General features: G+C 41.1%; 1 protein-coding gene across 9 annotated transcripts in view; it reads right to left on the bottom strand.

The window, feature by feature from the left end:
- Positions 1–27,081, bottom strand: part of pcid2 (PCI domain containing 2) — a 46,288-nt gene that overhangs the window by 18,046 nt on the left and 1,161 nt on the right. For 3 of the 9 annotated variants that reach the window (XM_059967740.1, XM_059967741.1, XM_059967745.1), the window contains exons 2-7: positions 22,143–22,230; positions 16,249–16,338; positions 9,866–9,939; positions 9,066–9,131; positions 4,598–4,639; positions 345–399 (exon numbers count right to left, since the gene is read on the bottom strand). In XM_059967740.1, coding sequence (XP_059823723.1) covers positions 345–399; positions 4,598–4,639; positions 9,066–9,131; positions 9,866–9,939; positions 16,249–16,338; positions 22,143–22,178 — 363 coding nt within the window. In that variant the 5' untranslated portion in view covers positions 22,179–22,230. Of the gene's footprint in view, positions 1–344; positions 400–1,052; positions 4,310–4,597; positions 4,640–9,065; positions 9,132–9,865; positions 9,940–16,248; positions 16,339–22,142; positions 22,231–22,974; positions 23,223–23,292; positions 23,729–26,690; positions 27,017–27,081 lie in introns of those variants that run through there. The other 6 variants (XM_059967744.1, XM_059967746.1, XM_059967742.1 and 3 more) reach the window with 6 other exon arrangements.

Raw genomic sequence — 27,081 nt, 5'->3', positions numbered from 1 at the left:
ACTTGTTCCTGCTTCTAGCAGAAGCCAAACTAATCACACTTTGTGTGGTCCTGCTGCGCAGGAGGGAAGGAAGTAAGTAGCAGTGCTATATTAACTCCTACTATAATGATTGGGGATAACAATGCAAATGGAACTGATGGATATTCTTGCAGCCAAAGACAAAGATTCCAGGACTGCATGTTGCTTCTCTTTCCAATGACGTATTCATCTGTACTGAGCACATGCTTTTGCACAACCTATGAAATGCCTGTACAAAGATAGCAGAATGAAGGCTATACTGCTGTCTACATTCCAACAAATGAATATACATTTATAATAGATTAATAAACAGTCTTATCACTCACATTATTTGCAAAGATCCGCAGGTCCAGAGCTACTGCATACATAATTGGTAAGGCCCTATAAAGGACAAAACACAAATACCAAAAAAACAAACTTGAACAAAAAAAAACACAACAGCCTACAACTGCCCCACGTTCTAGCTCCTACATCTCTTTACAAACTTTATGTACTTTTTCTTCCAAAACTAGCAGAATTACAACCTATAAAATATTTTTTCGTCCTATTTGTTTCCTACTTTTAATCATATACTATAAAAGCTAATGTGGAGAAATATGAAAGTTAAATCTTCCCATGAAATGCACCATTACACTGAGGTTGTGCATCATATGGTATTATTTTATCAAATTAACAGCTAGGGCCCCACAAAATTACAAGATTAAACAGATTTTAGATCTTATTTAAGAAGACTCAAGGATCAAGGTTGTTTAATGTCATTTCCAGCACACAAGTGTAAATGAGAATAAAATAATTGTTACTCTGGATGCAATCCAGCACAAAAAAAGTACCGTAACAAGATAAAAACACAATAAATATAAATAGATAAGATAGCTTATATACATACGTACATTGTTTATATACACATAATGTGACGCCAAGCATAGGAGTGTCTGTACAGAAGACAACTCTGACAGGAAATAATAAAATACTGGTATAAAGGTTAAAATAAAATAGGCTTTTTATTTAACTGCTGGGCAGCTTTGACAACTTACGTTGAAGTAGATTTAAATAATCCAAACATTCAGCACCCTCCACTGACTCCTTCCAATAATCTTGTTACGATTAATTCATTCACAAGGGAATGAATCTTAAAAGTTAAAGATACAACATGGAAATATGCACATTTGTCCACAAACCTTCAAACTTCGAAGTAAATTTATTAAGTACTTATGTAAGTACATATATGTCAACATATACAACCATTCCATCATGGCTGATCCCAGATCTCAGTCAACCCCAAACACCTGTCTTCTCATCATATCCTTGATACCCTGACTCATCAGGAAATTATCAACTTCTGCCTTATATATACGTATATATACCCACTGCTCCGACTAAAAAAATTCCTCCTTACCTTTGTTCCAAAAGATCACCCTTCAGTTTTGAGGCTGTGTTCTCTAGTTCTGCATACCCCCACCAGAGGAAACATCCTCTCTACATCCTTGTCTAATCCTTTCAACATTCGGTAGGTTTTAATGAGATCCCACACATTCTTTTGAATTCCAGTGAGCACAGGCCCAAAACTGCCAAACACTCACGTGTTAACCCCTTCATACCCAGAATCATCCTCATGAACCTGTTCTGGACTCTCTCAATAACAACCATTCTTTCTGAGATTCGGCCCAAAATTGTTGACAATATTCCAGGTGCAGCCTGACAAATGTCTTATAAAGCCTCAGCATTATCTCCCTGCTTTTATATTCTATTCCCCTTGAAATAAATGCCAACATTGCATTTGCCTTTTTTTTACCACAGACTCAACCTGTAAATTAACTTTCTGGGTCTTGCACGAGGACTCTTATGTTTCTCTGTACCTCTGATGTTACAACCTTCTCCCCATTTAGATAATAGACTGTACTAAATTTCCTTTTAAACAAAATGCATTGTCATACGTTTCCCAACACTGTATTCTATCTGCCACTTTTTTTTGCCCATTCTTCCAGTTTGTCCAAGTCCTGCTGTAATCTCATTGCTTTCTCAGCACTACCTACCCCTCCACCTATCTTCGTATCATCCACAAACTTTGGCACAAAGCCGTCACTGACAAAAATGTGAAAAGTAAGTCTCAATACTGACCCCTGAGAAACACTGGCAGCCAATCAGAAAAGACCCCTTTTATTCCCACGTTGCCTCCTGCCTGTCAGCCATTCCTCTATCCATGCCAGTATCTTTCCTGTAACGCCATACTATTTTATCTTGTTAAGCAGCCTCAAGTGCTCATGAAAATCTAAGTGAATGACATCCACCTTTGTCCACCCTGCTTGTTACTTCCTCAAATAACTCTAACAGATTTATTAGGCAAGATATCCCTTTACAGAAACCATGCTGACTTTGACTTATTTTATCATTAGTCTCCAAGTACCTCAAAACCTCATCCTTAATATTAGACTCCAACACTTTCCCTGCCGCAGAGGTTAGGCTAACTGGCCTACAACTCCCTTTCTTTTGCCTTCCTCCTTCTTAAAGAATGGAGTGACATTTGCAATCCTCCAGTCCTCTGAGACCATGCCAGAATCCAGTGACTCTAGAAAGATCATGACCAAGGCATCCGTTATCTCTTCAGCAACCTCTCTCAGTATTCTGTGATGTAGTCCATCTGCTCCAGGTGACTTATCCACCTAAGACCTTTCAGTCTGCCTGCCACCTTTGCCTTTGTGATAGCAATGGCACTCACTTCTGCTCCCTGACACTCACAGACTTCTGGCACACTACTAGTGCGTTCCACAGTGAAGACAGATGCAAAGTGCCCATTAGATTCATCTGTCATTTCTTTGTACCCAATTACTACCTCACCAGCATCATTTTCCAGTGGTCCAATACCAACTTTCACCTGCCTTTTATTCTTTATAACAGGAAAAAAAAACTTTTAGTATCCTGCTTTATATTATTAGCTAATTTGTCCTTATATTTCATCTTTTCCCTTCTTGTAGCTTTTTAATTGCCATTTGTTGGGTTTTAAAAGCTTCCCAATCATTTTTGCTACTTTATATGCCCTTTCCTTGGCTTTTGTGCTGCTCTTAACTTCCCCTGTCAGCCATGGTTGCCTACCCCTGCCATACGAGAACAACGTCTGTGGGACATATCTATCCTACGCCTTGTGAGCTATTCCCAGAAACATCAGTCATCTCTGCTCTGCTGTCATCCCCGCCAGTACCTTCCTCCAATCCACCTGAGCAAGCTCCTCTCTCATGCCTCTGTAATTCCTTTTATTCCATTGTGATACTGATACATGTGACTTATGCCTCTCCCTCTCAAATTGCAGTTTGAATTTAATCATATTATGATCACTGCCTCCTAAGGGTTCCTTTGCATTAAACTCTCTAATAAGATCTGGGTTACTATACAAAACCCAATCTAAGATAGCCTTTCTCAAAGTAGGCTCAAGCACAAGCTGCTCTAAAATGCCATCTCGTAGGCTTTCAACAAATTCCCACTCTTGCAATCCAGCACCAACCTGATTTTCCCAACCCCCTTGTATATTGAAATCCCCCATTACAATTGTACAATTACCCTTATTACATGCCTTTTCCATCTCCCTTTGTAATCTCAGCCTCAGATCTTGGCTACTATTTGGAGACCTATGTATGATTCCCATAATGTTTGTTTTTGCCACCCTTGCAGTCGGAACTAGGTCTCTGTCTCTGTGAGGCAGTGGTTCTACTAGCTGCACCACTGCACTGTCTAAATGTTGAGTTTCATTGCTAATTCCATTCTCCTACTGCAGATATTGGATATATTGTCTATGTTTTAAATACAGAATAGAAAACTCTTTCATTTCCCTCTGATACAGCCATCTTGGCTGCAGATCCTCAATTTATAGCATGGAAATATGCCCATAACCCATCAACTCCCATTTATTCTAAACCTGGTATCAATCCTGCTTTCAAATACTCATTTGCTTCAACTACATCCCCCGTTTCTATCACCAACCTATATCCTACATACAATTTACATGCCAATTCGCCTACCAGTATTTGGATGAGTGAGGAGACTGAAGCACCCAGAAAAAGCCCATGCACTTACAAGCAGAACATGCAAACTCTAAGCAGACAGCACTCAAGGCTAGGATAGAAACTAGTCTCCGGCTCTGTGATGCACTGCTTCTACAAGCTGCACCACTGCACTGTCCAAAGGCTCAGTTCCATTGCTAGTTTTATTCTCCAATTGAAAATATTGGAAACATTGTCTTTATGTCTAATTACACTAATTCAGAATCAATTTCAAAGATTCCAAATGCACTAGATCATTTTGGTAAATGCAAATAGCAGAGAAATATTCTATCTTTAATTCTTCTACAAGACTGTCCTGCAGTGGAACCACCTTTCATTATATGGTCATGATGTTCATTGATCTAACAGCAATACACAGATTGCAACCAGCAAGTTCACGCACAGGCAATTTACAGTGTAATTAATGTTGTCAACACCAAGGATATCATCCACTACAGCACAGATCAAATTAAATTCTTCATACATCTTCAGAATAGATGAGATATGAGAATAGATCCCAAATGTTCCAGTAAACAGCTCAGACTTACCAGTTCTCCTCTTTGTGAGCTTGGAAGGCCTTCAAGAATGATGTTTTGTATTAAGGAAAATACAATTGAAGCCATAATTGTAATAATCAAATTAAATCATAACCACATTCAAGTACAATATGACTCTACTTCAACCTATAAAAGTGAAAGGTTACTTCTTCGGCTCCCAGTGTCTGTGATCACAAAAGAGAAACAAAGCTGAAGTACATAACACAGATGCTCGAAAATAATCATGAAAAGTGGCAAGAAATTAAAAATATTTCAGAACAACAAGCATTAATTATAGGAATGTCAAGAATGGAAGAACAGCTTCTGCTTATGTGGCACCTTACAAGAGTAAAATGCCCCAATGTATTTCAATAAAGTATCAACAGTCCTGTTTAATATCACTGGCATATGTCCTGAGATTTGTTGTTTTGCAGCAGATGTACAACGCAATGCATAATAATAAAAACTAGAAATTACAAGAACAAAATAAAGTTTGAAAATGGATCACATGGTGAGCTGGATTTACTCATAAATGCCAACAATCATTGACAAACGCAAAGCACTGCTTGACACAATACTAATTCAGTTTACTCATATGAATATTGAAAATAGTATATGTTCACAGCTCCTCATCAAATGAACCAGTCCATACCAATATGCAGCAAAATGTGGTTATTAACATTAGCACCACAAAAGTAACCAGAAGAACAGAGTCCAACCATCTATCCTTGATATTAAATATCATTATGGTTGTTCAGTCACCCACCATTAATAGCCTGGAGACAACCATTAACCAGAAACCTGAGTGGACCAGTTACCATGAATTCTGTTACTACAAGAAGAGGTTGTATAACCTGAGTCAAGTGATTTACCCCTCCCGACACCCAACATTGTGCAAGGCACAAGTGAAGAGTGGAATGGTATATTCTCCACTTGCTGGATAAGTGATCCAAGATGGTGGCTCGATGCAGCTTGCAGCGGCCACTCCGGAGCTGATTATCTGTTACTTGTGAAGTGGGGTGTCGTGCGCAATCATAATCGGATGAAAAACAGACGTGGAAGCACGGAGAAACATCTGGAAATCTCCAGGAAGACCTTCTTCGTTGCTGCTGCTGCTGTGAGGTCCGGGTCTCTGCTGGGAAGAACAGGCCCACAATCCTCGGGGTTGCGTTGCCAATGGCCATTGGCGGGGGCATCTTAATATGCTCAGCAGAGGATGGTGCTTGGAGAAGCTGTGCCGGAGGGGATGGTCAGAGGCTCGGAGGTTCGACAGACTCGGAGTCCACTGCGGTCGGAGTGCTTTCAGTGTGTGCTGTGTCTGCAAGGCTGGGTTCGACGGAGCTTTCATTGTGTGCTGCGTCTGTGAGGCTGAGTCGGGCGGCGCTGTTGAAGTCCATAGCGGGGGTATACCCTTCTGCCGCCGGCATGAGATGACGAGTCTATCGGGACCCCGAGGACTTCTGGAAACTGTGTGGTGGTTTCTTTCGAAATTATAGTCTTTTAACATCTTTGGACTATTTTTACTGTGCCCATGGTCTGTTTTGATCAATTATGCTATTGTTTGTATTGTTGTAACTATATGTCGTAACTATGTGGTTTTGTGCAGGTCTTGTAGCTTTAGTTTTTGGTCTTGTTTTGTCTGGTGGATTTGGAGCTCCTTTCCGGGAAACGCGCTAAGACGGTAGCGCGATATTAATACACAGCAGCCTCTCCGGACTCTGGATTGGGATTGCCAAACGTTATGTGGATTTTCTGGTGTAGTCTGTTTTGTCATATGCTTTTGTGATATCATTCTGGAGGAATGTTGTCTCATTTTTTAACTGCATTGCATTTGTGGTTTCTAAATGACAATCAACTGAATCTGAATCTGAAGTGCAGCTCCAACAGCCTTCAAGAAGCTGGACCATAACCAGGACAAAGCAGTCCAATTGATTGGCAACCATTCATCACTCATAACATTTATTACCTCCACTACCAATAGGCTGCAGTATAGACTTCTTATAAAGAACACTATAATTACTCATCCAACCACACCTCTCTGTTACTCAACCATTAAGGATTAGAGGACCACCCACTTGGAATCATCAACACCAGCAAGTTCCCCTCCCAGTCGCACAACATCCTGATTTAAAATTACAGCACAACTCCATTGAAATCCGATTCTCACTTTCTGACAGCACAGTGGGATGCTCAAGGAGAACAGGAATGGACTAGTTAAACTACCTTACCTACTCAAGAAGAATCAGGGGCAAAAAATAATCATTGGTTTCCTTAGTGAAGGAAAGTGGCACTGCAGCAACTGGCACACAGAACTGCACACAAGAGTCCCATACAGAGCTGCTTAAAAATCTCAGAGCTGTACTGATCACTGAGAAGAACACGTCAGAGAAAAAGCCGGAATATAGCTGCACAGAAGGCAAGGAGAAAATAAAGGAGAAGGATGGGACGTAGACATCTCCTGTACATTTGACACACCAAAGGAATGGCCTCCCCGACTTAATACTGCACCCACTTCACTGCAAAGTGCAAGATCTACTAAAAAGCAGAGGCTGCAGCACACAGGTTTGTATATAAAAATACAGTAAGATACATGCTGAGCACGGAACACTGAAGTGAACAGATAACTATTGTCCTCTCATTGACAATTTTGGTTTTGCTTGTTTGAAATATTTTTATGTTTGCAAAATAGGAAATGAATCAAAAAGCTTACTTTTTTGCTAGGAATAGAAGAAAGATGAGGCATATGACTTTAGATTATTGAGCGAGCAACTACCACTGGGAAATTAACAGACAATCTAACGTGAAGTATAATAACCATCTATTGGTCCCTGATCCCAGATCAGGGGGCATCCGTGAAGAGGAAAGCAGGGTTATTATTTCAGACTGGTAGGCTGGATCAAATGTTCCATCACAGCGGCTTCTACAGGGCCAATCAAAGGTGGTATTGTCCTTTTTTAAAACATTTTTTACAATTGCAAGGCACTGCTGGACATAAGAACTTAAAGTACTGCAGATCCTTCTGCTCGTTAGCAGAAAAGCTGAAGAAACTGGATGGTGTGGCTCATGCTGCTGCCTGCATCAGAGAGGCATCGGAGGAGTCGGTGCGCGAAGGAGATGTGCATTCTAACAGCGACGGATCACCTTGGTTGCTTTTATTGTGACGACAAGATCCTGTTGAGCATTGTTAATGTGGAATGCTACAAGTATGATTCACAGATTTATTGGTGGGCAGCAGGTGAGCGGGAGCCTTGTACTTGGCCTCAAGCAGCGATGTCACCCATTTACATCCCCCGAGGAGAGAGGCGTCGGAGGTGGTGTGGCACGGCATCAAAGATGGATTTGGTGCTGCTCCCCCCTCACTCCATTGTTCACTCAGCAGAAGACAAGCTGTATGGTGGTTGACCGCTGATTTCTGCCATATTCATGGACAGGGTCTTGGACTATACATTTTTTGTGTGACTGTATTTTACTGATATCTTACATGTGCTTGCTATCTTATAGGTGCTATATTTGCCTCGTGCTGTGTGACTGTTGGTACTGGGTTTTGCATCTTGGTCCCAGAGTAGTACCATTCCAAATGACATTTAAACTTGAACTATGATGTTTAACAGATTAGGGTGAGAAGCAAACTAATACAGCTTTAAAATAAAGGTAACACTTCACAGATTGTGCAAGCGGAAGTTAAACACTAAATTTTAGGGAGATGACAGCACACCCTTGATGGTATTTGTAAATTGGAGGCGCCAAGGGACCACAAACTGATGTAGGTCAGTAAGGACATGCAGGAGTTGCATGTGGTGCAGAAATGAAGTTAAAATTTCTCCAGTGGAGCAGGGGAGGCCCTTTAAAATGGTATTTGAATAATTAACACTTGAGACAGCAAAATGCATTAAGGATTTCAGCAAATATACAGAAGGTAGTCTTTGTGATAGAATGGAATTTAGTTGGCTTATAGGATGCAGAGGCTGTGAAACATATGGTTCAGCCTGAGATAATGACCAGGGAGCAGGATGGAAAGATGATGAAATAGACTTTTGTGGCTGAGACCCGATGTTGAAATGGGAGAATTAAAATGCCGTTTATAACTGGATGACAGAATTGCAGTCTCATAGTAGAGGGACGGATGATGGAAATTGTAAAGCTGCACTGAAGATTACCCCATGATTGCAAGTATGTCCTCAAGAATCTACATATAGATGAGAAATTCCAATTCGGAAATGTAACTGAGTAAAGGACAGCAAGTTGCAACAGCTCAAACAGCATGAAAGGCAAACACAAATGGGGGAAATAATTGTGTTTTTGACAATATTAATATTACAGAAAAAAATGTCCTTTGATAAGTGAGCCCGAGAGGAGGCAACAGAAAACTAGATAAAGTGTAGATTCAAAGTCAGAGTAACAAAAATAGTGTCCAAGTATAAGTCAACATTTCTTTAAATTGCTTTTACTACATTTTACTATTCTGGTTTAAGAAGGATATTGTACTACATTTGTCTGGTATTTATATGCCTCCACAAAATCATGATTTGCAACAGCGAAAGCACACCTGTAAAGAGGGAAAGGAATAAGTATAGACATCCGGTGCATTTTACCTCAGCCACATAGCACATATTGATTACCCTCATAGTTTATACTTCACTACTTGCCTCCTCTATATACCATTTATTATCTTAATTATTAAGTAACCATTTACCTGCAGTGATCAATTGATAACCAATCATCAGGCTAAAATTTAATAGGTAATAGGATTCCAAGTTGTAGTGCAGTTATGTTCAAAAGAATGTCAGAGAACAGTGGCAGGAAGGTAGTCAAAACATCAGGTAAAACTAGAATTTAGCATAATATAAGATTAACTGATAACCAATCAATCCGTGGTCAATAATGAGGTAAGAAGCAACAAAAACTACCAAGAGTAGTGAAGATCTAGGGAGCTGAGAGAGAGGGATAAAGAAAGGTAAAGGACGACAAAACAAAATTGAAAGAAAAACTTTCAAGGGATATCAAGGTTAACATTATTTTAAAAAAAGTGTCAAATGGTTTCTGTGCTAGGGCCTTAACTATTTATGTGCGTAGTACAATGTTAGATATTGCAGCAGTGAAAAGCATCACGGAAGCAGCGGCTTCCAAATAATGAAGGATAGGCACTGTGACAGGCTAACACAGATTCTGTCATAAACAATCAAATATATTGCAGTGGTAGGTGGACAGAAAACATTTTCAAAGAGAAAAATAAGTTGCAAAGAATATATTAATAAAAATAACCACTAAGAATTTATTTACCTTAAATGAGCTGCCACCATTTCATCATATGGAGGTTCAAGAATCTGCTGGCATCTCTCCTCTGGATTTGCTAACTAATTAGAAATACAAAAAAATTAGTGTCAGATGTGCAGTCTCTGAAATGCGCACAAAGTAGCCTCTGAACATTTAACATAAAATCAAGCAGGCCCAAACAAACTGCACTGTACAACATCATACATTAGACCAGACTTTCTCAACCTTTTTGCCCTGGAGGAACCCTTGAAATAATTTTCAGGTCTCAGGGAACCCCTGCGCAAAAATGATTATTATTATATCTACAGCTCACAGTACATTAGCATGGTTGGTAGGTTGTAGATATAGTAATCCAAAAATAATTGTGTGTCGAGTAGAGAATGAACTTTTAGCTGACTTTTCTTGAAAAAAAAACCAGGTAGTTAAGCTTAGCTTCTCTTTCTTTCCCTTTCATAAATTTTTTAAAAACTCACAAGGCAAACATGATAAATTTCTGTTAAATAACTGGTGTAATGGCTTTTCTGTAATGTCTACTGCTGAGGTAACAGTTTCTCTGTAGCATCAAAATTTGGGCTATGGCTGGAGGTAACAGGACTGTAATATGCATGTTGTGTTGTCTGTGTAGCTAGAAGGATGTTGTTTTCGTGGTCTTTTGTCAAGGAGAGATGAAGAGGGAAGACATGTGTGGAGAGAGCTGGTAGACCACCGGACGGAGTGGACTGGGATCTGAGGGCCCGAAGATCGGCGACGTTCAGAGGAGACCGTTGGTGGAAGAATGACTACTGAGTGAGCTCCAACGTGACTTTGACTTGACTTGGGCCCTTTTTTTATTTTCATTACTAACCCTAAACACTATTCATATTGAGATTCATAAAGTTCAATCATTTAATTTCATTTGGTTTACTGTCTGATATCTTGCGTTGTGGGTTTGTAATGGGACTATATTACACAGCATCCACACAAACGCGATTACCCAGTTTGGCGGGGCCGAAGCCTGTTTCCCCTAGACGAACACGAGCTGGGTGAGCCTGAGGGTTACACTAGCTAAAGCCAAAATGGGATTGAATGCATTCAGTAGATTTAATTTAAATAAAAGTTGTAAAGTGATTTTAATTAATGCTATTTACAACATGAAAACTTATCGACAATGTTGAATAATAAAGTTACTAAAAACCATAACCCAAAGCAATATAAATCAAAATATAGCCTAAACACAATTGTATATAAGACTTTGAAAAACTATTTTCTTACCAAGTGACCTGATCAGGCTGAAATATAGGCCTAGCATGTGAAACCTCTGCTTGCTTATTGTTGCACAGATACTTAACTCTGAGATAAACGCACATGGATTTCACCTTCAACTGAAATGAAGTGATTTCTATCCTTGCTCTTGGTGCTTGGTAAACAAGAAAAAGCTTGCTCTCACATGTAAGAAGTTGAAAATTGCAGCAAAATGTTCATTGCTTTCCTATGAACGCAGCATACTCTTCTTTTACAGAAATCCAGAACTGTCCAGAGGCATGACAGTAAATCTCATCTCTTGAGTGCATGATCAGACTGCAGCTCATGAAGTTCTTCCTCTTCCTGCAGAACCCCTAAAGACCTCTCACAGAACCCCAGTTGAGAACGTGATGTATGCTTAAACAGAAGCTACTGATATACCCTAGCGTCATACAACGTTTACTGTATTGAAAGTCATTTCATCTATTATGTCCCTCCCAGAGCAACTCCCTAGTCCCTTCTCCATAGCTTTGCTAGTTTCTTATCCGATTCCCTCTTAAAGGCAGACAGGCATTCCATGTTTTAACCATCCTAGCCAGATTCTACCCACAATGGTGTACAAGACTTTATCTCCTCCTATTGTTCTTAATTCTTCTTCCCTTTATTATATACCTGTGATCACTACTCCTCAACTCCTCCACCTATGCATCTCACTATTCCCTCTGTACAGATCCCTCGTCATTTATATATTCCTATCAAATCTCCCCGTGACCTCTTCTTCTCCAAAGAAAACAGTTAAAGAAAATTTAAGCGGAATTCAAGCAAAATTCTACACCCTGAATAAAATTAAATCACAATTCACTGGAAGTACTAGAGGAAGTTTTGGGTAGAGGAATTCTGAAAAGAAAAATGAGGAAATGCCATTGCTGAGGTACTGTTAACTACAGATAGGGATTTAACATTATGGTGGAAAGAATAAATGACAAAAGGGATCTGTCATATCTGTGATGATTAAAAAAGAGACAGTTATTTTGACCTGGATCCATAGCACTACAGGGAATGACTGTTTAACTGCAATATCTCTCCCACCAGACTCTCACCAACTTTATCTACCCTTGTCTCTTTTCAGCCAAATCTATGCCTCATAGTTTTTGATCAAGGAAAACAATCCTGTCTTATTGAATCATCCCTCCTAGCTAAAATCTTCCACTTCTTAAAGGAGATGTTTGGAGTAACGTTTCTGTGCTAAGAATTTCCTCCCCTCACTTCCACTAGTGATTTTACAATCCCTGAAAATTCAGAAAGCAGACGATATACACATCCCAAAGAAGAAGTATTCTAAAGGCAAGATGACACAGTCATGATAAAGGTTTCACTGCTAACGGTATAGAGTATTTCATGTAATGGTCTTTCTGTAGTAGTGTTTGGGTTATTAGAGATAAGGGGTGCCTAGGAATGTGGGCCATTCGATCAGGAGAGAAAGCTGGGGCAGTGTGTTTTCTTTTGTGCCTGACACCGGTCTGAATCTTTGTCTTGGTTCAGCAGAAGGTGAAGAGAGAAGATGCTGGAGAGACTCAGTCATAGGATTCGATCTGGTGGGGACCAGGATTCGTTGGAGCAAGGTGCGGGAGACTACTGGGGATCGGTGAATGACTTCTGGAAGATTTGAGCTCCAACCTGTGCACATGTGACTGTTTAATTATAATGGGCTCTTGTTTTTTCTTTCTTTTCTTTACTAACTCTTCAGTTAATATTCATAGATATACTTCCTTTAATTGTATGCAGTGTGCAGTCTGTCATTTCCTGCTGACAAGCTGTAACAAGGCAGCACATTGCACAGCATTCACATAAACCGGAGCTTCGGTGGGAGTCACATCTCGATCTCATGGATTTGGCAGGACTGTTTGGTGTATTTCTCCTAGACACACCAGGCCTGAGAACAGAGGGGTTCTCAGCACTGAGTTGGGAGACTGCCAGTGAGGGCTAACAAGCCATTTCCTGAGACGACCGGGAAGAAAGGTGTTTCACAATGCTAACAATGAGAATCCAAAGCCAATATAAAAGACAAAGAGAGGACATATAATAGAGCAAAATTTACAGTAAGTTAGATTGGAGAGCTTTTAAAAACCAACAGAAGGTAACTGAAAAAGTCATTAAGATGAAGACAGAATATGAAAGTAATTTAGCCAACAATATTAAAGGGAATACCAAAAGTTTCTTCAGATACATAAAGTGTAAAAGAGGCAAGAAGGGATTTCCAACCACTGAAAAGTGATGCTGGAGAAGTAGTAAAAGGAGACAAGGAAATGATGGATGAACTGGATAAGTATTTTGCATCAGTGGAAGAGATTAGCAGTATGACAGAAGTTTCAGGTGTCAGAGGTCATGGAGTGTGTGAAATTACCATTACTAAAGAGAAGGTGCTTGAGAAACTGAAAGGTCTGAAGGTAGATAAGTCACCTGGACCAGATGGTTTATGCCCCAAAATTCTGAAAGAGGTGGCTGAAGAGACTGTGGAGGCATTAGTAATGATCTTTCGAGAATCACTAGATTCTGGAAAGGTGATGGGAGACCATTCTCCATCTTCAAGAAGGGAAAGAGGCAGAAGAATGGAAACCATAGGCCAGATAGTCTGACCTCAGCGACTGGGAGTCGATTATTAAGGATGAGGGCTCAGGGTACCAGGAGGCACTTAATGAAATTGGCCGTAGTCAACATGGGTTCCTCAAGGGAAAATCTTGCCTGACAAATTTGTTGGAATAATCTGAAGAAATAACAAGCAAGATAGACAAAGGCAAATCAGTGGATGTTGAATTCTTGGATTTTCAGAAGGCCTTTGTCAAGGTGCCACACATGAGGCTACTTAACAAGCTACAAGCTCATGGTGCTACAGAAAAGATTCTAGCACGGACTAAACAGTGGCTGATTGGTAGGAGGAAATAAGTGGGAATAAAGAGAGCCTTTTCTGACAAGCTGTGGTGACTAGTGATGTTCCACAGGGATCTGTGTTGGGACTGATTCTTTTTCTGTTATATGTCAATGATTTGAATGATGGAATTGGCGGCTTTGTTGCAAAGTTTGCAGACAATATTAGGATGGGTGGAGGGGCAGGTAGATTTGAGACTACAGAAGGTCTTAGATTAGGAGAACGGGCAAAAAAGTGGCAGATGACACAGGTGTCAGGAAGTGTATGGCCATGCACTTTGGTAGAAGAAATGAAAGGGTTGACTATTTTCTAAATGGAGAGAAAATACAAAAACTTGAGGTGCAAAGGGGGTCCTTGCGCAGAAATCTCTACAGTAGTGGTCACCAACCTTTTAAAGACCAAAATCCCCTACCTCAGCCTCAGAGAAAGGCAAGATTGACCCTACTAAATCAGTTAGTCACATGCATGCGCACCAGGCAGAAAAGACCGGAAGTAAAACCTCGCAATCTGGAAGTAGAAATAATGTATGTACACCAGGGGTCATCACCCTTTTTTGCACCGCGGACCGGTTTAATATCGACAATATTCTTGCGGACTGGCCAATGGTGGGGGGGGTGTTAAACATGACCGGAATACAGCGATACTCGAAGCAGGTTCCTTGTCTCCAGTCTATTCCGCAATTTAGTTTTCGTGGCTCTCAGCACTTAGCTTCTGTCTCGCTTGCTCACGTGTTTTTTGCTTAAAAAACTCAACAGGTTTGTCTTTAAGTGCAGGGTGTTTGGACTCAAAGTACCTAAGCAGTTTTGAAGGCTTCATGGCCTCATTAGACAGCCTGCGGGCCCGAACTCCTGCCTCCGTCTGCCTGCTGCCAGACGCCCTGGCCAGGTGCGGCTGGTCGTGGGTGGGGTGAGAGGACAAGGTAAGGGCCAGGAGGTCCCCGTACTGGGGCCGCGGCGGTCGCAGTCCAGAGAGAGCAACCGACAGAGCGAGGAGTGCGACAGGATTTATCGGCCGACAAGAGTTTGGCTCGAGAGATGACTTTCAGTAGATTGCAGGGAGGTAGCTGTTCTGCTACCTACGAAACCCTGAGCCCAAATTAGGTCGTCTGCGAATACTTTAGCACCGGGTTCCCCATGAACATTCGGTGTGCTATACAGGTTTAGAGGCGGTGCCCATCTGTCCGCGTTCCAGGCCAGTAGCAACGGCACTTCCAACCGGCCGTGCGAGGCAGCCAGTTACCCGAGACCAACCAGTGATCCCTGGCGCGAGGGTATCATTGCGTTTAGGCGACTGATGACCTCGTGTGCATTCAAGTTCAACAATGCGCATGACAAGGAATGAGGAAAGGTGCAGCTGACTCATATCGTCAAATCATATCGATTCCTCTTGGCCCGGTGGTTGGGGACCACCCCCGCCACTGCAGTGTAGTATATGGCGGGGGAGCTACACACATGCGCACTGGGCAAGAAGAACGGAACTAAAACCCCACAACCCAGAAACAATCTCTCAACAATATTTGTGTATTTATTTTTCTATTTTTTTTGGGATCCACTGGGAAAGTCTCAAAGATCGACCAGTCGATCGCGATCGACAGGTTGGCGACCACTACTCTACAGGTTTTACAGCTCTGGTCCTGAACTCACTGGAAGTCAGAGGAACGAGGGATGACTTAATTGAAACCTATTGAATGGAAAAAGGAGATGAGGAGGAATTTCTTTAACCAGAGAGTGCGAATCTGGAATTCTTTGCCACTGGCAGCTGTGAAAGCCATGTCTTTATGTATTTTTAAGGCAGAGGTTGATAGATTCTTGATTGGTCAGGGCATGAAGGGATAAAGAGAGAAAGAAGGAGATTGAGGCTGAGAGGAAAATTGGATCAGCCATGATGAAATGGTAGACCAGACTCGATGAGCCTAATGGCCTAATTCTGCTCCTATGTATTATCGTCTTATTAGTCAAACGGGTACAGAAGGTTTTAAAAAGAATTACAGAAGACGACTGGTATAGTAACGGAAATAAGCATGCCAGCAATCTTAGAGGACAAAGCCATGGAAGTACTTGGAAACAAAATGATACTTCTATAATTAAAGAACTATCACACCAGAAAGCAGGGAAGTGATTTTCATGGCATTCCAGAATAATTTGATGAACCAATGCATCTTGCAGAATACTTAATATGCAATAATAATTGCGATTTCTTCATTCTCTCAAATAAGTTCACAATGTCAATACTTTTTTCCTACCTGTAACCTACGATTGGCAATGTGAGGATGTTTAAATGATAAAAATTCAGCACAGGATTCACCATTTCTGCTGTCGATGGACTCCAAAACCTATTAAAACAATAAATAGTCATTATGTTATAACATTAAGGACCACAACCTTGTCATGGTTTGGAGGCTTGTGAGCCTCAATGACCCAGAGAGCTACGTTGGCTGAAGCCACGGCTTTATGCTTTGGCTATTGGTAGGGTAGAGGCCAGACTAAGAGTGGCCCACTGGTCCTGCAGGTTCAGAGGTTCAGCTCAGGGCTGACAACCTGATTGGAAACTGCAGTGAAGAATCCTTCTGCATCTGAGTGGCCAAGGACAGACAGATGGAGGACCTTCATTGGTGCCCCATACACCAGTGGCGTAACGGGCAGAATGGTATAACATTAATAGGGCACATATACTTTGTACCCTGGTAACTGGCTGAAACTGAACTACACTGCTTTCATATTAAACCACTTCCATGCAACCACCAGAATTCCGATTTCCCATTGCCAGCTTTTCTAGTCCTGATCATGGCCAACCTGTTTCATTCAACTCTCAGCAAACATAAAGAATATCCAAAGTTTTGCTGTAAATGATCATAAGATACAGGAGCAGAAGCAGGTCATTCGGCCCATCAAGTCTGCTCCACCATTCAATCATAGGCTGATCCAATTCTTCCAGTCATCCCCACTCCCCTGCCTTCTCTCTTTAAGTCCTGGCTAATCAAGAACCTATCTAACTCTGTCATAAGTGCACCCAATGACTTGGCCTCCACAGCCGCTCATGGCAACAAAATCCACAGATTTACCACCCTCTAACTAATTTCTCCACATCTCTGTTCTAAATGGATGTCCTTCAATCCTGAAGTCGTGCCCTCTTGTCCTGGACTCCCCTACCATGGGAAATAACTTTGCCAAATCTAATCTGTTCAGGCCTTTTAACATTTGGAATGTTTCAAAGAGTTCCCCCCCTCATTCTCCTGAACTCAGGGGATACAGCCCAAGAGCTGCCATACGTTCCTCATATGGCAACCCTTTCATTCCTGGAATCATTGTCGTGAATCTTTTCTGAACCCTCTCTAATGTCAGTATATCCTTTCTAAAATAAGGACCCCAAAACTGCATGCAATACTCCAAGTGTGGTCTCACGAGTGCCTTATAGGAGCCTCAACATCACATCCCTTTTCTTATATTCCATATCTCCGGAAATGAATACCAACATTGCATTTGCCTTCTTCACCATTGACTCAACCTGGAGGTTAACCATTAGGGTATCCTGCACAAGGACTCCCAAGTCCCTTTGTATCTCTGCATTTTGAATTCTCTCCCCATCTAAATAATAGTCTGCCCGTTTAATTCTTCCACCAAAGTGCATGACCATACACTTTCCAACATTGTATTTCATTTGCCACTTCTTTGCCCATTCCCCTAAACTATCTAAATTTCTCTGCAGGCTCTCTGTTTCCTCAACACTACCCACTCCTCCACCCATCTTTTGATCATTGGCAAATTTAGCCATAAATCCATTAATCCTGTAGTCCAAATCATCGACATACATCGTAAAGAACAGCGGTCCTAACCCTGTGGAACTCCACTAGTAACTGGCAGCCAGCCAGAATAGGATCCCTTTATTCCCACACTCTGTTTTCTGCCAATCAGCCAATGTTCCACCCATGCTAGTAACTCCTCCGTAATTCTATGAGATCTTATCTTGCTAAGCAGCCTCATGTGTGGCACCTTGTCAAAGGCCTTCTGAAAATCCAAGAACACCACCTCTACTGCATCTCCTTTCTCTACCCTGCTTGTTATTTCCTCAAAAAATTGCAGTAGGTTAGTCAGGCAGGATTTTCCTTTCAGGACACCATGCTGGCTTTGGCCTATCTTGTCATGTGCCTCCAGGAACTCCATAATCTTATCCCTAACAATCGATTCCAACAACTTCCCAACCACTGATGTCAGGCTAACAGGTCTATAGTTTCTTTTCTGCCACTTCCCACCCTTCTTAAATAGCGGAGTAACATTTGCAATTTTCCAGTCACCCAGTACAGTGCCAGAATCTATCAATTCTTGAAAGATCATTGTTAATGGCTCTTCATTCTCTCCAGCTACTTCCTTCAGAACCCGAGGGTGCATTCCATCAGGTCCAGGAGATTTATCCACCCTCAGATCATTAAGCTTCCTGAGCACCTTCTCAGTCGTAATTTTCACTGAACAAACTTCACTTCCCTGACACTCTTGAATGTCCGGTATACTGCAGATGTCTTCCAATGTGAAGACTGATGCAAAACACACATTCAGTTCCTCTCCCATCTCTGCATCTCTCATTACAATATCTCCAGCATCATTTTCTACTGGTCCTATATCTACCCTCAACTCTCTTTTACCCTTTATAACTTAAAAAAGCTTTTGGTATCTGCTTTGATATTAATCACCAGCTTCCTTTCAAAATTCATCTTTTCCTTGCTAATGACCTTATTTTCCTTTTGCAAGTTTTTATAAGCTTCGGCTTCCATTTTTTGCCCTCTCTTTTGCTTTTACATTGGCTCTGACTTCATTTGAGAACCACGGTATGATCCTTTCATTTGAAAATTTCTCTTGTTTGGAATATATCTGAATTGCGCTTCCCTCATTTTTGGCAGAAACTCCAGACATTGCTGCTCTGCTGTCCTTCCTGCTAGTGTCTCTTTCTAGTCAACCTTGGCCAGTTCCCCTCTCATGCCATTGTAATTTTCTTTATTCCACTGAAACACTGACACATTGGAAAAAGGTTTCTCGTTCTCAAATTTCAAAGAGAACTCGATCATTTTGTAACCACTGTCCCCTAAGGGTTCCTTAACCTTAATATCTCCAGATCATTGCACAACACCCAATCTAGCACAACCGATCCCCTAGTGGGTCCAACAACAAGCTGTTCGAAAAAACCACCCTTTGGACATTCTACAAATTCCCTGGTTTTCCCAATCCACTTACATGTTAAAATCCCCAACGATTATCATGCCATTGCCCTTATAACACGCCTTTTCTATCTCCTGTTGTAATTTGTAACCCACACCCTGGCTGCTATTTGGAGGCCTGTATATAACTGCCATTAGGGTCCATATATTCTTGCCATTTCTTAACTCAACTCATACAAACTCTACACTTTCCGATTCTACGTCATCCCTTTCTAATGATTTAATATTATTACCTATACAACAGGGCCACACCACACCCTCTGCCTATTAAACTATCTTTCCGATACACCTTATATCCTTAGACGTTCATGCTCCCAATGGCAGCCATCCTTTAGCCAAGTTTCAGAAAAGGCCACATCATACTTGCCAATCTATAGCTAAGTTTCAAGATTGTCTATCGTATTTCTTATGCTGCGTACATTCAAACACAACACTTCCAGTTCAGTATTTGTTGCTTTCTGTTTTAACTGCACCACGCCTATATTGCCCGTAACTCATCCCATAATCATGGCTGTAGTTATGTCTCATCTCCTGCCTGTCCTTTCTATATCTGTTGCACACAATCTTTGATTTATTTCTGTTTTCCTCTTCCTCAGCCCTATCAGTCCAGTTCCCATTCCCCTGCCAAATTAGTTTAAAACCTCCCGAACAGCTCTATTAAACCTGCCTACTGGGATATTGGACACCTTTGGGTTCAAGTGTAATCCGTCCTTATTGTACAGGTCATACCTGCCCCAGATGAAGCCCCAGTAATCCAGGAAACCAAAGCCCTGCCCCCTACATCAGACTCTCAGCCACATATTAATATGCCCGATCATGCTATTCTTGCACTCGTTATAATGTGGCACAGGCAGCCATCCTGAGATTACTACCTGGAGGTAAACTTGATTAATCAGGGTATGATGAGATATGGGGAGAAGACAGGAGATTGGGGCTGAAGGGAAATTGGATCAGTCGTGATGAAATGGCGAAGCAGGCTCGATGGGTCAAATGGTCTAATTCTGCTTCCTATGGTCTTAACACCGCAGTGTCTGCAGTCTATGCCCTGATATTCCTGAAGATGCACCAATTCATTAATCTCAATGGGGCAACTTCCTCACTCCTACTCAGCCATCCAAACCCTGGCTCCTATCTGATTTCCACAATGGCCTGCCTGAAGATGAACGATCTCCCTCATCCTACCAAACCTTTCCTCAACAACATACATAATAGCCTTGACTTCTTCACTTTCCCAAATACCATGTCTACATTGCAACTAAATTCATGAAGCAACACCGTTATCGTATCCATACCCTGCCCTTTATATTATGTTTTCACTCAATTTGCATCAAATTCTGTTAACTCTGTTTACTGACTCCCAGTTCAGCCAGGTGGAAGTTTTGTTTTCATGCCGTCATGAATGTGTCCCTGCCTACCACTACTCTTTCAGCCCTATATCCCCGAGTTGTCTGCACAACTACAACCTTGATGACCCCCAGATTTAATTACTCCATCATTTTTGGCCAACTTCATCTGCGACACCTTGTTTTGGAATTTCCTCTATAAACCACTCAGAATTAGAAAGTGGTTTATTATCACTGATCTTTGTGATGTGAAGTTTGTTGTTTTACAGCAGCAGTATAGTGCAAAAACAAAAATTACTATGAATCACAAAATAAATAAATAGTACAAATGACGAATAATGAGATCATGATCACGGACTGTTCAGAAATCTAATGGCAGAGAGAAAGAAGCTGTTCCTAAACCACTGACTGCAGGTCACCAAGCTCAAACTCTCCTTCCTCCTTTTGAACATTTCTAAACCCTACCAATATGGTCAACTGCTTTGGTATTTCATATGGTTATATCAAGCATTTTGTGTGTGTTGCTTGTTTTAAAATGCTCCTTTCCACAAAATACACAGTAAATAGAATCAGAGTCATACATCATGGAAATAGCCCAAATTGTCCATGCCAACCAAGATGTCTATCTTCTCCCTATACATGCTGCCTGGCCTGCTGTGTTCCACCAGCATTTTGTGTGTGTTGTTGTTTGAATTTCCAGCATCTGCAGGTTTCCTCGTGTTTGACTATACACTATATTTCATTTGGAGCTTGAAGAGATTTGGTATGTCAACAAATACACTCAAAAATTTCTATAGATGTACTATGGAGAGCATTCTGACAGGCTGTATCTGGTATCTGAATTACTGGTGAGGGGGCTACTGCACAAGACCAAAAGATGCTGGAGATGGTCGTAAATTTAGTCGGCTCCATCTTAGGTACTAGCCAATGAAGTATGCAGGATATCTTCAAGGAGCAGTGTCTCAGAAAGACGATGTCTATTATTAAGGAACTCCAACACCCAGGGCATGTTCCATGTACATACTTTCTAGTTTTAGACTCCCCATCCTCGTAAAAGACAACGATCAATAACCTCATCTGTTACTATCAGGTAGGAGGTACAGAAGCCTGAAGGCACACACTCAGCGATTCAGGAACAGCTTCTTCCCCTTTGCCATCTGATTCTTAAATGGACTTTGAAGCTGCGAACACTTCCTCACTTTTTCTATATATTTCTCTTTTTGCATGATTTTTTAATCTCCAATATACATATCCTGTAATTGCTCTATTTATTTTTCCCCTTCTATATTATGTACTGCATTGAACTACTGCTGCTAAGCAAAGAAATTTCACGACAAATGCCGATAATAAACCTGATTCTGGTAATACTCCAACAATGTCTTGTATAGCTCTACACACTCAATGCCCCACTAGGTGAAGGCAATTGTGTCAAATGTCTTCTTTACCACCTTATGTCGCAGTGTGGTGCGATTAGCTCTCTCACAGAAATCATGGATCATTTCTGATGGTGTTGATCTTGTTCAGTGACTGCTATCACATTGTCTTATTGCATACACTATCTTAGTTAAAAGTTGGTTATTGGATTACCTGCTGTAAATACTGATTCACTGTGATGTGTGCCATTGCTGGCAGGGTGGCAGTTCAGATGTCTTGAGGCAAAATGACATGAGATCACCTAAGGAGATATACAGATCAATTTGTTGTAGAATTTGCTTTAACACTAACAAGAAAGTAAAAACTCAATCAAGCATTCAGTACAGAGATGGAGTTATAAGCTGCCTCTCTTTTAAAAAAAACATTAAATTAATTTGTATTTGAGTTTGATATCAGTTATCAAAATTAATGAAACCACACACACACACCCCCCCTCCCATCTGGAATGAAAACAAAAAGTCAGTTAGGGGATCAGGAAGAATCATGAAATTATCAAGATGATCAAAGACAACAAGCTGAACAGATGTTGATTTTACTTAACCAAGCAAATATGCTCGTTAGGGATAATTATGGATTAACTCAAATGACAGCCAGACTTCAGGAAATAAAACTCTACACGATTTAACTTCATTAAACCAATCATGGGTGTGCAACATTTTGATTCTGCCCATTGAATTATACAGGAGAAGCCAAAAGATGACTGTCTGTGCTATTAGCACATTGTTAAAGGTACTGTTTATCCTCACCACTTAAGGTATAGTTCAGGACAGGGGTATTTTGTCACTTAACCTTCTGGCTAGTTGCCTATTGAGAGTCAACACTGATTAAAAAAAAAGGGGTATAGTTTGGGTGCCTGGCATTTGGAACAGACTCTGGTATTGAAGGGCTTCTGTGAGTTGGGATGTGCTGACATTGTAAATGTTATTTTGTTAATTCCACTATATTCCAAATGTTAAAAATAAGTATGTTAAACTTAAAACAATACCCTTTATGTTGAAGAAGTACAAAACATCATGTCAAGAGAGTGAGGATCCACTAGTCTCTTCATCTCCTGGAGATTCTGTGTATGAATAAAGGCTTTATTCACTTCCATCAATGCTGCCTGACCTGCTGAGCTCCTCCAGCATTTTGAGCGTGTTGCTCTGGATTTCCAGCAGCTGCAGAATCTCTTGTGTTTACATTTCCCAGTTACAGCTCTGTGCGGCTCATCTTAGCCACTCACAAGCTGCCTATATAAGATTATTTAAACCTTCAAGTTCAACTTTAATTATCATTCAACCATATATGAATACAGTCGGCCCACCTTATCCGTGGGGGATTGGTTCCAGGACCCCTCACTGATTCCAAAATTCGCAGATGCTCAAGTCCCTTATTCAACATGTCTCAATGCGGTGGATCTTAGAATCAAACCTTATTTAAACCAGTGCGGTGGACATTAGGACCCAGCGGCAGAGATCTGAATCTGCAGTGTTTCTGTTCATGAAAATAATCATGATAACAATTGAAAATGAAGTGGAAATAATAAAGCGATCGGAAAGAGGTGAAACAACATTGGTCATTGGAAAAGTGTTAGGCTACGTCGGTCAACGATCAGAACAATTTTAAAGGATAAAGTGAGGAAGGCTCTACCCCGATGAAAGCTACAATTATTACTAAGCAACGCAGTGGTTTAATTATTGAGTTTTGGGTTTTTGATCCTCCACATCAACCCGGCACGGCGCAGAAAACACTCCATAGCAATCTGTCACTAGATCGACCCGAGCCCGGCGCTGAAACATACGTTCTTATGTTTTTTATATGCATAGAAAGGTAAAATATACTATATACAAAGGCAAACGTTTGACTAACTGATGCTAAATAATACCAGATGTGCCTGTTCTGACTGACTTAGTAAGAACTTCCGATTTTTTTGATGATCCACGATAACCCACGCACATCCTCCCATATACTTTAAATCATCTCTAGATTACTTATAATACCTAATACAATGTAAATGCTACATAACATTGTTGTTATACTGCATTGTTTAGGGAATAATGACAAGAAAAAAGTCTTTACATGCTTGAACAATAAGTGCTGGAAAAGCATTTCTGGGTTTTCGCAATTCGCGGTTGGTTTAATTTGCGGATAAGGAGGGTCGACTGTATAGCCAAACAAAACAGCTTCCCTCCAAGCCAAGGTGTAAAACATATTACAAACAGCACAACACACTGCTTACAGCACGTAACACAAACAGTCCATATGGTTACGATTTCAGAAAAGCATACAGTCACAATGAAAAAAATACAGCCCATGTCTCTGAATGTCCAGTTTGCTTCCACCAAGTTCACACTGGAGAGCAACACCAAGCGAGCATCGGTGGGCAGACCAACAGGAGGGGCCAGACAGATTCCAGTGAACCCACAGAGACTTCTCTCATACCGCCTCGGTGAGTCAGTCTCCCCAATGAACCGGACCTGCAATGTTCTACGTTACCAATATCCAACAGAATCTTATGATCACAATAAAAATGTCCGAGATAATCATTCGCACCACCCAAGGGATGTCATGCAATAAGTCCAGCTCCATTGCTATCGTGGTAGATCTATGTCACCATATACAACCCTGAAATTCGCTGTCTTGCAATACACTCAATAAATCCTATAACCATAATAGAATCAATGAAAGACTACACCAGCTTGGGTATTCAATCAGTGTGCAAAAAACAAACTGTACAAATTCAAAAAGAAAGAAATAATACTTCAAAAATAAATAACCATTAAGTATTGAAAACTTGAGATGAAGGGTCCTTGAAAGCTAGTGCATAGGTTGTGGGAACATTTCAGTGATGGGGCAAGTGAAGTTGAGCAAGTTATCTCCTTTGGTTCAAGAGCCTGACGGTTAAGGAGTAATAACTGTTTCTGAACCTGGTGGTGTAAGTAAGGCCCAGTATTAAGACAAAGACTGTTAGGATGGGAAACAGTTTCTTTCCTCAGGTCGTGAGACAACAGAACTCCCTACCACCACCCCAGTCTCATCACTTTACAAAGCACCAGTAGCGTTTTACTGTACACCTTTAAATTTGTTGTAAATGCACCTTAAGCTAAATGTCAATCTTCCAGAACATATTTTATTATTTGTTAATTTAATTGTGGTAATATTGCTTTATGTGTTGTGTGAGTCATGTGTATTGTGTTGTGCACCTTGGTTTGGGGGAACATGGTTTTGCTTGGCTACATACATGCATAAGGTTGAATGATGATGAATTTGAACTTGTACTTGATATAGAAGCCTAGAAGAGCTACAGGTATGATTAAGGTGATTGGCAAAGTAAACAAAATTGCTAAAATAAACAACGATTTCTGCTTGCAGCAAGTAGTTGCATTCTGGAACATTGCTGAGAGGCATAGCACAGGTTTGTTTAATTGTGAACCAATTGTGAATCCTAACAGAAACGGAGTAAGAACGTGCAGGAATATTGGAAGAGAACAGTGAGTGAGACTCACCTAATGTTTTTACACAGAACCAACATGGACTTTATTGGTCTCCTTTCACACTCTGATCTTTCTGTGAACTTGAGAATTCAAGTCACCCTCGCCCAATAAACTTAAATGGATTTAGTGTTCAAAACCTCCTCTGAAACAGCTTGGAATGACTCACAATGCTACAAGAACAGACTGTGAATTGTTGTTAATAACCCATATACTTAGTCAAAGAGGTTAGAATAACAGGTCCTCCTCAGATACCAACAGGAAAAAGAGCTAAACATAACTGCCCGGTAATATATTTAAAAGAAAGCATGGATCAATGTGTAGTTAAATCAGGGCTTTCAAGATATTGCTACAAATCAGATTTCAACATTGCAGAAGATGCTTGCCAGCCCAGCAGCAGCTGGCAAATGCATCCCACTAGTCTCCCAAATATGCATTTGAATGTATAGGGCTGTACACAAGTTGGGCATTTGTAAGCTGGGAAGACCTTTAATGGAGAATACCCCAAGCTTGGGTATGAGAAAGAAAAATGGGGAGCATTAAAGGAGTTAATTGACATAAAGTCTTAAGTCTCGGACACAGGCCTCCCAGTCCAACAAGTATACTAATCCTCGTTTATTTTCCCAAGTTTCCATCAATTCTCCCCAATTGTCACCACCCAACTACACACTAGGGGCAATTTAAAGCACCCAATTGGCCTACCAACTCACAAGTCTTTGGGAGGTGGGAGGAAATCAAAATATTTGGGGGGGGGCACTTGCAAACTCCACAAAGAAATGCACTTTCTTTAACTGCAACACTATATTTTGCATTGTTTTGCTTATTACTATCCTAGTGTAATTACATATGGCCTTATCTCTCTGAATGGCATTCACAAAACAGCTTTTCACTGCACATGCAGCAATAATAAAGGTATAAATTCAAAGAGCAGTGGAGCTGCACAAACATATTTGCTTGCGAAATTATGTGGAGAAAATGGGAGTTGCTCAGTCGGCATTGACTCTAAGGGCAAAATATGGAGTAAATTGAAGGAGGAGTCACTGACACTTAGCATCCAGATCTCCAGTCCCTTTGCCCCCTTTTTCCTGAATTAATCAGACTTGCTCTCTCCCCCCCCCCCATACAGATAACAGCCCAAAAGCACGTACCACCCAGGATAAAGGACAGCTTTCTATCCCGCTGTTATAAGACTCCTGAACGAGAAAGATAAACTCTTAATCTCTCAATCTACCTTGCCATGACATTTACATCTTATTTCTCTATCTGTTCTGTATTTTCTTCATAACACTTCATTCCGCATTCTGATTTCCTTTCGTTTGAAGGTTATTGTACTCCCTTATACTACTCGGTGGTCTGGGAGCTAGATGCATCTTGGACAAACAGCAGACTCATACGTCCCGGTTTGATCAGCAGCCCACACTCTGCCTCTCCTCGACATGACTCGCGTCACGTCAACCCGTGGTTCCAGTCACCGCCACCACCGTCCCCCATCCCATGCCCCGTCCTGTCCGGCCAGCCGGCCCCCGACACATCCCATCTTCACGGCCCAGAGCCTCACCTCGCCACCACCGTCCCCCATCCCACGCCCCGTCCTGTCCGGCCGGCCGGCCCCCGACACATCC

Source organism: Hypanus sabinus, chromosome 4 (assembly GCF_030144855.1).
Source record: "Hypanus sabinus isolate sHypSab1 chromosome 4, sHypSab1.hap1, whole genome shotgun sequence".
Taxonomy (NCBI): Eukaryota; Metazoa; Chordata; class Chondrichthyes; order Myliobatiformes; family Dasyatidae; genus Hypanus; species Hypanus sabinus.
This window is presented reverse-complemented; position numbering and strand designations above follow the sequence as displayed.